At 38.0% G+C, this 12,336-nt stretch overlaps 1 protein-coding gene across 1 annotated transcript; it reads left to right on the forward strand.

The window, feature by feature from the left end:
- Positions 1-2,971: 2,971 nt before the first annotated feature.
- On the forward strand, positions 2,972-11,691 carry LOC308631885 (dynactin-associated protein-like; the record flags this gene model as incomplete). The annotated part of the gene is made up of 3 exons (XM_081263425.1): positions 2,972-3,082; positions 6,416-6,580; positions 11,299-11,691. Exons 1-3 carry the CDS (start codon positions 3,026-3,028, stop codon positions 11,689-11,691), a joined length of 615 nt encoding a protein of 204 aa, XP_081119551.1. The 5' UTR covers positions 2,972-3,025.
- Positions 11,692-12,336: the final 645 nt, after the last annotated feature.

Below are 12,336 nucleotides of genomic sequence, written 5' to 3' on the forward strand. Positions count from 1 at the left end.
TGATCCCAGACAAGTTAGGTGTTCAAAAAACAGTTAGGAATGATTGAATTGATAGACCACATTCTGTCAGTATAACTATATTTAAAACTTATAAGTAGGAATTGGAAGATCCAGTGATATGTGTTGCAGTAATTCACTTGCAGGTCAGCATGGGAAAAGAAAGAAGAAACAGAGCAAGCTAAGCAGCAGCAGAAAAAAAGTGTCCTTTATTGTGTACAAGCGATCTTTTTACAGTATTGTGAACAAAGAAGGCAGCCTTCCAACCTCAATAAATCAGGTCTTTCAGCTAATTAAACATAGCATACAGAAGTTTTACTTTCTAATCAGAAGTGACCTGCTTCTCATGGCTAATCTATTCTCGGCCCGGAGTATGTTGAACTCTGCTCTTTATTTAGAACAGATAATAAAATTTTTCTCAGCGCCCTCCTAGCCCACTTGGCAGAACATCCCGTTTGCAGGCAAGTCCTCCCAAGGACAGCAGACACCTCGTTTTCAAGCATGTCCGCTGTTACCTATCTATACCTTGACAGAATATCCTGTTTGCAGGCAGACTCCATCAAGGACAGTAATAGTAACGCAGTCACATCTGATTCTCTACAGATATGCATGTTTTTCCTTCTGAAGTTTCTATTTTGAACAAGGCTTATTATTTTAATCCCATTGTATTGCCTACATACCTTTTGATTGCTTTTGATTTATTTGAGGAATACCTGCTTCTGGTATTGGCTCAGCATTGTAAAACAATACGGTAAAGAAGACCCTTGACAGTATTATGACAGCCACACATAAAAATTCACAATGTTTCAGTTTTTTAAAAAGTTTGCTAATGATTGCTTTCAAGTGCTTTGATAATTTTGATAGGACACTTAAAAATATATTTTTCAGTATCTGTTTATTTCATAGGCATCTTCCACACTTTTGAATTGATTTACCTGTCAGTATTTAACTTTGGCTTTGAAACTCTGTATCTGACTGGTTATAATATCAGCAACACAACCAAAAAAATAAGATATAATAATCCCTTTCCCTAAAATATTACCTAAGAGATGAAATTGTCATGTTGATTTTCAGATTTCCAATAAACCAAAGAAATGTTATTCAGAAAATACTCAAATTTCAGGTAAGGATTTTTTTTTGCATCACATAATTTAAAAATAGTTTTGACCTAACCTTTGAGGCAGCAATATAATTCATCTCTCTGTTAGATAACAGAGAAGTGGCTTCCACATCTTTTCATTCCTTATTTTGGCCAGCCAAGTGTTCTTTCTCTCAGCTCTGTGTCAGTCAAGACTTTCAGATTTCTTTTTCACAAGAAATCCTGCTGCCAAGAACAAAGATATTTCACAGGAGATAATGACATGGCAATGAAAGATATGTGAGCTCTCTGGTCACTGTAGCAATCCAGGTGTGTCCAGCTTTTCTGATAATCTTTGGTTTGAGACATTCACAAAATTATTATTTATTTAAAAATTTTTTATATCTATTTTTTAGTTGTAGTTGGACACAACACCTTTATTTCACTTGTTTATTTTTTTATGTGGTGCTGAGGATTGAACCCAGGGTCTCGCACATGCAAGGCCAGCGCTCTACTACTGAGCCACAACTTCAGCCTCCTCCACCGGCCTCCCAGCCCCACCCCGACCCCTGCCATACCAACTGGCTTTGTTTCAACATGGGTAACTCTATCATGTGTTTGTTTTTCTTTGCGATTTTTTTATTATAGTAAAATACACGTATCATAAAATTTACCATCTGAACCGTTTTTAAGTGTACAGTTAAATGGTGTTCAATACATCCCTGAAGTTGTGCAGCCATCACCCTCTTCCATCTCTGGTATTTTTCATCTTTTATGCCCATTAAATACTAATTCTTCTTTTAGGTTCCGGCAACCTCCATTCTATTTTCCGTCTCTATGAATTTGTCTGCTCGAGATACTGCATATAAATGGGATCCGGCAGTGTTTGTCTTTCTGTGGCTGCTTTACTTCACTTAGTATCATATTCTCAAGGTTCATCCAACAGTGAGCAAACTACCCTGGCTTTAACTGCTCTTTGGAACAAATCCCTTCCCAGCTTCAGTTTTCCCATGTTCTCTAAGCTCCAGGACTTAAGGCTGTTGGCTTTGGTTGAACCTGTAAAATGCCTTAAGCTGAAGGTGTTGAATACATGCACAGGGACATTTCGACAGGTCAAACTTTCGAAAAAAGAAATTCAGCATCCAGAAGTGTCATGTAAAAAGGGTAAGAGTACGATCTGTTTTGTTTGCTGCTGAAATTTTTGCAGGAGGAAAATACCTGGTACATTATAGGAACTCGGTATTCTCACTGGTTGGGTGAATAAATCAATAGAAGATTTCATCCTGTTTTCAATGTAAGTCAAAGCAGACTTCTTGATTTAAAAAAAAAAAAAAAGAAAAACTCTTTTCCTGAAGCATTTCACTATTCATCACTCCTTTGCCATTATGGCCCAGAAAATTGATTCTAATATTTTTTAATGTGTATGAACTACCTGAGCAACTGACCCAGTGGATTTCCAGAGACGAACAGAGGAAATGAAATGGTGAAGCGTCCCTAAGGATTTGGTGCCTAAGAGATGGTGCCAACCAGGGAAATGGAGGCATTTGTGCCTCAGTGGAGAGAACATTGGCAAACTTCTCCCTCAGATCTTTTCCCCGATTTGCGTCAGTTCTAGAACAGAAGGCAGGTATGGGAAAGGGCTAGCTAGGAGAGAAGGAGGAATTATGCAAGACCATATTTCTTTCTGTCAGGAGGCTTGTTTGGAGGTAGCTGCAATAGCTCTCAGAGTGAGTATTGATCTCACTAGTCATTTCCTCCTCTGAGGTGGATCCTGTTTTGTTGTTTAATTATGTATTATCTGGTTTAATCCACACCTGTTGTGGATGCATCATAGTGATTTCCCACAAGTTTTTTTTTTCTATGATTTCTCATGTTTGCAGATATAAAGGGCAACGAACAAATTGAAAAAAATCTTCTTGCAGTTTGGCTTTTGATACTGGAAGCTCAAGAATGGACAGAAAACAAGGAAAGTATGTAGTGAATGTTGAACTCTCTGGAAAGCAGCCGGTGAGTATTTTTGCTTCATTTTGATATTTGGCCAATATTATAGTATCATTTTCAGCATTTACAAACTATTTAGTCTCTTTATGACTATATTGGCAAGGTCATAGTTTTATATTCTTTTCCAAGAGGAAGAGTGGCCTTGGAAAGAATTTCTGCTCCAACTTTCCTGATATATTTTTTCTATATTATATTTTGACAGTATTTGAAATCTTTGTAGATGTAAAATATTAGGGATGTTTCTATGCCTGTGTGATATACAACTAAACCCATTCAACTTTCTGCATTCACTATCATATGAATATAAAACCCAAAGATGTTATTGTTTGTCAAGTTATATATATATTTTTTTCAATTTGATGCTTAGATTTTTATATATAATTCCTGGACCTGTCAAAATGCATATTTCTACATAGACTGGAAAACCAGATGTTAATCCTAGATATAGCCTTTAGGCCTAAGAAATAAATCGGCTAAAAATACCTGCTTCTGGGCTGGGGTTGTGGCTCAGTGGTAAAGCGCTCGTCTAACATGTGTGAGGCCCTGGGTTCGATCATCAGCACCACATTAAAGTCCATAGATGAAATAAAGGTATTGTGTTCAACTACAACTAAAAATATAAAATAAAATATTTAAAAATACCTGCTTCATGGAAAAATATGATCTACATTTTTTTAGGCAAGTATTCTGTCCCCGAGCTACATCCCCAGACTTCTATGTTCTTTCTTTCTTTTTTTTTAAAATGCTTTAATACCAAGAATTAAGCCTTCCTTGTATTTTCTTCACAAGTGCTTGTATTTATCTGGTTATGACTGACTAAGTGATCCTTCATGTCAGTAAAAGGAAGAGCATAGTTTTGGAAGTTTAACTCCTCATTTCAAAAACGAGAAGTGAACATTTCATTGCACAAAGAATATGTGAAAATTAGGTGAAGAAATACTTGGCCTTTGCTATGTGGAGCTGTGGGCAGCCAGTCTGCAATGTCCTGAGATAAACCAGGAAGGGAGTCCAGTGTCCCACCAAGTGACAGTTGAATGAAAGAGTGTGGCGGAGGACTCCTGGTTCAGCACAAGAGCAGAGTCCATCTTTTTGCATCTTTAAGCAAGGGACCCTCCTGTGGATGTTCTCTTTCGCTTCTGAATTGGACACTCTCTGAATCTTCAAGATGCCAAATACTCAGAGGGGGTTCATCATCTCGGTAATGTCTCTAGAAAACAGCAAACTTGAAGTTGTTTACAAATATTATCTCAAGACCATTTTTACAGTATATCTGGATAGCTGACGGCCTGTTTCACTTTATTATAGATAGAGAGAGCTATACATTTTTATCTTAAGACCAAATTCCATAATGAAATTTGAAAGTTATTGGAAGGTTATAAACAAACAACATAAATTTGGGTGTTTTGGTTTTCTGCGAGATGAGATCTTAATCCTTACAAAATTAGGGGGAAAAATAGCCTACTGAATTTCCTTTGGTAAATACAGTGAATGCATTTCAGTTGCCTATGGCTATCATTAGCTAATTGTGATTTTCCTGTTATACATTATCCAGAGCTCTCCACATGGAGCAATTTTGTTAAGAGACTCCACCTATACTAAGAACCAGAGCAACTCCATAGAATGAGATCATCACCCAGGCTGCTCTGTCATTCCAAAGCTGGGCCCAGATCACAGGATCATCACCCTTGGTGTAGACCCACCCACTGCTTTCCTTCTTTGAAAGGGCTGGGATTCTGACAGGGCCAGAAAATTCTGGAAAACTACTAGCCTGGTGATTGAGTTTTAGTTTGTTTACAAAGTGCATTGAAATGTCCAAGTTCACTAATCATAGGCAAACTAAATATAACTAATGAATCAGAATCAGCATGTAGGAAAATGAGTAAGGTTGTTAATATAGGTGTGTTCAACTTTCTTCAAATGTGCTTAGTGAGCAACAGGTGGGTTTTGTTTAATTTTCTTCATTAAAAGACAGAGCTATTATTTATTTCATTGACATACACTTACAGAAAAAATTAATTTAGCTAATTTTTTCTTGCCAACAGTATTACATCTTATTTATACTTAATGACAATTATATTCTTTGTATTTTTAATGGTAGTTACTGATGAATCAATGACTGTATACAATTCTAGTTTGATTGTTTCAGTGTGTGTGTATGTTTTTTTTCTTTTTTTTTTTTCAGTTTGACAGTTTTAATGGAACTCATTGGTTGGTTGACCTACAATTTCTCTAGCTATTTAGTAGCGGGTTACTGAATCATGATCAAAATCTACTTGTGGTTGTAGCAATAGTGATAAATGTTCTAATGCTGCTAAGGACAATAATGATAGCACTTTGTACCCCAAATTGCTTTTGTCATTTTGTAATTACTGACTGATTAATCATCCCAGCAATTTTACAAGTGGTTAATCTTTTGAAGAGGAGCAAAGAGTGGCAAAGATGCCTTTGATTCACAGTTACAAAGTGAATGTTATCATCTTAGGAGAGGAAAAGGCCCAGGCAATTCTGCATTGTTTGGGAGATGTAATGACACTTTTGTCTAAGATGCACAGACCTGCTCTCTTTTTCACTTTGTTCTTCCCTCTTTTAACCCTTCTCTTCCCAATATCTTCCCCACCAAACTCACTCATGGTCAACCCTTATTCATCCTTTCCTCTCCACATTATTTTATAGTTATGCTTTTGTTAATTATACACAAATTCTTTTTATTTCCTGTTTGTTAGCAAATAAGTTCCTTGTGAGTAGAGATTTGGTTGTTGTGAAATCTTTTTATCTGTTTTATGCCCAGGAGGAGCCCAGTAAAGATATATCATGACCTGGACAAGTGTCTTGTCATTCTCATGGATCACAAGCTCCATTGGACAGATATATATATATATATGGTTCAGTGTGGCCTTAACACTGGCAGGTCTGGGCTCTAGTGCTTGTGTCACGATGATAAATCACTTCAACTCCTTTTTCTTCAATATTCCTTTTCCAGAGGACCTGAGCAGGTAGTACCTGAAAAGCTGCAAGGACTCTTTTAGCTCACCCATCCTATAGCTTATAGGGCAATCTAGATGCCCACCCACAGCAGTTTGCACCATGAGGATATTTACTACATCCCTGCAGGGTGGTGAGGAAGAGGGGATGCTGTGCGTTCTTTGGCTGAAACATTGGTAACTTAGAAAAATTAGTCAAAATGTACTATATAATAATCCATCTGGAGTTCTTCATTCTCAGCGGTTAAGAAAACATTTATTCTTTTAAAAAGTCACATTTGTTTACTTTGGGGAGAAAAGTTCAATTTTAGAAATTCAATACCATGGCTTCCTATTGACTTATGCTTCATCTTTGTAGCCAAGCACGTGTCCAGATGACCAACAGGCTCATAGTTCCACATCCTTGTGTCCACCTTCTAATGACGTAACCGCTGATGTCTCCTCCAGCTTAGCTGGGGTGTGGGTGAGCCCAGGAATCACTGCTCATTCACAATGCCCACACCCAGAATTATCCACTATCCAGGTAATGTTGGAGCTTGTTCTCAGTTTGGAATGTGCTGTATGTAGCAATGCACTTGGTCTGCTCTTTCCTAGGAAATGGAGTCAATTAATTAATTGTCTACATTCATGTTAACGTTTAGTGTAATTACAGGTAATGTTAAGGCAATTTATGGTAAGTCCCTGTTTTCAAAGAGCTAATGTTCTAGTTTGGAATTAAATTTACAATAGATAGAAAGCATATATGAAAGAAAGTCAAAGAAATACATGTAAGGTACAAATGCATGGTTGGGAAGTGGTAGGGGAACATTCATATTGGTCCTCTAAGGTTTAAGTCACTAATCACACTCTCATAGAAAACTCTCCTAGTTAAAGCTTATGGGTCTGACTCTGTTGGTGATTACCTTATTTTCTTAGGCAGTTGCAACTTCTGAACCTGTGTCTGGAATCTTATTTAACTTTCATATGATGATCTTGACATAGAAGTCTATCTTCTCTGAAGCTTCTGCACCAGCTTTGGAGTCTAGGCTGAGCTCTTCTTGGTTCCTAACCTCACATCTGGTTGACAGAACTAACTTTTCCTCATGACTGGCTTTAGCTTTTATATAGCAACTTGACCTTGACTATAAATTATTGATTTCATTAGACCATTTGGTTGGGTTCTGTGAAATTTCTACTTATCCCTGCTTAATCTTGCTATAGAGGCTCAGAAGAGTTTGAATCGTCTTTCTTGATCCTGGATTAAAACTATCAACTATTTATATTGCTTCTGGGGCAATGTGAAAAAATGAATGAAGTCAATAGGATGTAGTTATAAAATGCTTCTTTTATGTTTGTAGAGGTTATTAAGTCATGTTAATCATAGAATTGAAAGATAACAATGGTCTACTGGTTCTTAATGCTAACTGCATGATAGAATCACCTGGGAACTGTTTAAGACATACCAGTGCTTGAGCTGCATTGTAGACCAATTAAATAAGAAGCTTGGGGTGGGTGCCATGAAGTCATAGTTTCTAACAACTTCTCAGGTGAATCTGATGTGCAACCAGAGATAACAATGACTGATGCAGGTGTCTTCCATCATTAAGCCATGAGGGGAAACTTGCCCAAAGAGAGTTAAGAGACTTCCAGAATCCTGTTTTTGAGGTGCCAGAACAGGAGAGGAGGTTGGGTTTTCTATTGTTTGTGTGCAATTTACTTCATGAAAGTCCTCAAGTGTGTTTAAGGCAGTCTTAGAGGCTCCTACCTGATGTACATAAGCCTCGTCCCACTTCCTTTTCTTAAACCCTCAGTGTCTTTAGTTAGCATCAATAAGATGCTATTTGTCACAGGGCTACCTTGGCCTTGGTGGTCAGCACACCTGGCCCTCATCCTGCTCCTGCTGTCTTGGTGCCGCCGTGCCTTTCGCAAGCTGAAGATATTTACAGAAAAAAGATGCTGATCTCAAAACAAGAGTGCAAAGAGATGACAGCCTGAGAATGTCAACAATAAGGCTTGCTGGGGTCCTGCCCTAGCGGGATCCAGGGAGTCCTGAAGGATGAGTGGCGTCAGCGAAAGGATGAGACAGGAGTCGTTCCGTTGGAGCCATCTCCAGAGAGAGAGCGAATGCAGCTTTCTCTGGGTCATCTTTTATTGCAATTTTCCTCATCATTATAGATTCAGAATACGTCATTGATTATACAATTTAAAACTTTGCCAAGAAGTGACATCTCCTTAACCATGATTGGGGGGTATAAAAAATGTCACATTAATTTACATTTTTCCAGGATATGACCTTCAGTTATGTAATTATTAAAAGTACAGAATCATTAATAAAATACGTCACTAATTTACATTTTTCAGATTTTCCCAAGATTTACTATTTTCCCCAAGATATGCTATTTTCTTATTAACTAATGCCAAACTACGTAACCAGACTCTAAGTCTCCTAACCAATCATTAACCTAAAGTACACTTGTACTTGATTTCTAATCTAAAATTCCCATCTAAAAAAGTCCCCTTAAATCTTATATTTAAAACATCCTAAAGTTTATACATCATTCTTAAAACATATCAGAAACCTCTACAACTAAAAACTTAAGAATTTCTAAACTTAAGAATCTAAATAAAATAATATTTCTAACATTCTTCTAAAACTGTGTCTTATAAAGCTATTTTAATTAATTCCTAAATTTATTCTCATAAAACTGGTTGAGCTGCTTTCTCAAAAGAGTTTCTTTGTTTCTCAGTCAAGGGGCACTAGTTCTCATATCTTTATAATCTTTCTCAATAGAAAGTAAGTTCTAAACATCAATCCACTTTCCACCAATGTTAACTGTGCTCATCATATATCCCTATGTAAAGTAAGAAAGGGTTTATAAAAAGAGAAGAATATATCTTTATATGTTTTAACTTTCCTAAGTGTATAATATAACTTTCCTTAATAAAAAATGAGACTGCATGTGGTGAACTTTGTAAAATAAGCATACTGATTAGGTTTTCTAAGAGGCCGGAAATATGGGCTTGGGCTCTAGTTGATATAATCAATGTGGTGCCTAAAATTCTCATGACCTTTCAAAGGAGGATTGTTGTCCGTTATCAGGTTTGTCCACATTGTACTAAGATAGAAGAACAGCCTTCTACTTTGTCCTTGATATGCTGAGGGGTAGTAGAACAGCCTCCAAGGCATAAACTACCTGTTATGTTCTAGCCATCTGAAATTTAATTTGTTTGGCATTTAACATACTCATGCCTCCTGTCAGAAACCTAAGCATGAAAATGAAAAGTCCCAATTACATAAAAAAGGGTCTCATGGTCTCGGTTTCCCACCGACCAGCGTGGCTTGGCCAGCATTCATCCTCACTGTGACCCTGTCAAGACAGTGAGTGGGGGATCGCCTTCACCAAAGGCTGAAAGTGGGTAATGAGCCCCCCAAAGGAACCGATGATTCTGGGGAGTTTGGAAGACATGAAAGAGAATGGAGTGTCTCAGAAGCAAAAAGAAAGACATGTTGTAAAACAGAGAAGGGATGGTGTCCAGGGGCAAATGCGGCGGAGGACTTTAGTAAGAAGAGCGCTTACACGGGCATTTAGGCTTTAGTGAATGAATATAATTGGTGACTATTTCAGGGCCTGATGGGAGCAGAAGCCCAACTGGATTGGGCTGAAAAGTGTGCAAATGGAGACACTGCATTCAAATGACTCTCAGGAAATTTTGTTTTTCAGAGAAAGAGAAAGGGTTGTTGGAGGGTGATTTGGAATCAAAGGAGTTTTTTCTTTTTCTTTTTTTCTCTTTTTTTCTGTAAAGTAGCTTTTGTTTCTTTGGTAGTTTGTTTGGAGTGTGATTAAATGTGGAAAGTGGTGAAGAAATTCTATCCAGGGTAATCAAAAGAGAAAATCTGGGAAGGGCACAGAGGATGGAACCCAAAAGACAGGGTGGAGCACCAGCTTCAGATGGTAGAGGATAGCTCTTCTGTCAACCAAGAAAGAGGTGAAGTCCAGGTAGCTTAGGTTTGCAGGTTTGGTAGTTGGTGGAGTTTTCATTTGATGGGTTCAAGTTTTCCCATGAAGTAGGAAGGAGGGCAAAGGAAAGTCATTTGATTGGAATGGGGAGGGATGATTTGTGTACAAGGAATGATGGGTGGAAGTTACAGGTTTGAAGAGTGAGAAGAAGACTGAGGACGCACTTGAGATTTGAGGGAGTATCTTGATCCAAGATCTGTAAGAGGGGGTGTCAGAGCAATACAGAAAATCCTCTCGAGGAGGGGATCTGCCCAGGTGCTTGGCTTTTCACAACAGTGTGAGTGCTCCAAAGTCCAGAGAAAGTAAATCATCATTTATTGGCCAGCCAGCGGAGATGAAAAGAGGGAAATCAAGAGACTTTAGGGAATCACCAAGAGTGCTATTAATAATGGAACAAAATGTGGACAAGGAAAGATGTAGTGAAGTACTAACCACTGAACCAAAGTTTTTTTTTTTTTTTTTTTAATCAAACCAAAGACAGGTCATCATGGAATGGCTGGGTGAACAAGCTGGAGGGAGAGGACATGGTGGTTAGGAGACAAAATTCTTGAGGAAGTGATAGATATTGGAAGTGGAGCAGAGTTTGGGGTAATGACATTGAGTGGAGGATCAAGTGTGTGAAAGAGAATTTACCATTTAAAAATATTTGTCTGCCCACATGAAAAGACAATGGACAGTGATGGAGGAGGAAGGAATAAATGGAGCATGGGTGATTTTTAAGGCAGCAAAACTACTTTGTATAATGTTGGATATATGTCATTACGTGTTATACATTTATATTTTTCCATGTTCCATACCAAGAGTGAATCTTAGCATAAACTATGGACTCTGGGTGACAATTAGCTGCCAATGTGGAATTATCAATTACAACAAATGAGCCATGGTGCATGATATTGATAATGGGGGAGTTATGTACCTGCAGGGGATGGCTGAGTTTTCCCCTGGATCTAAAATAGCCCTAATATATAAGGTCTATTAAAAGAAAACAAACAAACAAAAAAGGAAAATAGAATAATAGAAGGGATATTGGCAGATTTGTCTTTTTTCTAATGTCCAGGAAAGCATGATGTTTCTTCCACCTGGATGAACATCTGGATGTTTTTAAAGTCTAAACTCCAGAGTCATATAGTGATTTAAACAAAGTTAATACAATACATTGTAAGTTGTAAGTAACACAAAAAGGATGACCCATTGCAAACATTTTTGTCTTTATAAGTGATATTTTGATTCACACTCTTCTTAGGTGCAAGGAAATAGCGGCAGTGAGTGGTCTCTGTGGAAAGTGTTCCTGGCCTGCCTCTTAGCCTGTGCGATAACAACAGCAATTGGAGTCCTCGTCATATGCCTGGTGAAAAATCAAGGAAGTAATTCCTCCGTTGTTATCCAGCTACCCACAAACAATGGAGGGGTGGTAGTTAAGGAATCTGGAACAGCCTCTACTACTTCCCAACCTACAGTGACCACCACTTCAACTGAACCTTCAACTATCACCACTTCAAGAGAATCTACAACCACAAGGGTCACCACCAGTTCTTCAACTCAGCCTTTAACCACAGCACCCCTCACCACAACTTCAAGTAGAACCACATATATCACCACTACCACAGAAACCATGGGTACAGTGGCTCCTCCATAGCTATTATTTGAAGAGCCACAACCATCACTTCAGTGGAATCTACCCCCTCTACCCGACAACCCAGCTCACAACCACAGCAGCTACTCCTACCCCTTGAAGTTGAACAACAGCTGGTGCCACTTTATCAGACTTGCTGTTGTGACTTCATAGCACCAAATGCTAGTGCAACTGATGCTTAGCTGACAGCCAGATCCTCACCTCCACCATCTTTTCAACGAAACCCATGGCTACCTGTGCTTCAAGTGAAAGTACAGCTACTACCACATCCACTTAACCTACAACTACAGGAACTTCTACTTACTCTACAATAAGTGTTGATTACCCTCCCCAGGAATCACAAATGCCTCCATTAACATTTTAACCTTAACTAAGTTACTATCAGTCACCAGAACAATCTCTTCTATCTCATTAACCTTTAGTCATTACAACTACAAATTAACCTAAAGTTACTCCCCACATTGACTTTCCTGAGAATTTATATTGGATCTACTTCTTCTACAGGAGCTGAATCTATATCATTGCCATTACTAAGTTACCACGATGCCACCATGGACCGTGGATAATGGAATAATTACCCCAATTTTTATGAAATCAACAATTAGGATTTATAAAATTATTAAAACTGTTTTAGAATAATAGCAGTTA

This window comes from Spermophilus citellus, assembly GCF_964194105.1.
Source record: "Spermophilus citellus genome assembly, chromosome: 12".
NCBI lineage: Eukaryota > Metazoa > Chordata > Mammalia > Rodentia > Sciuridae > Spermophilus > Spermophilus citellus.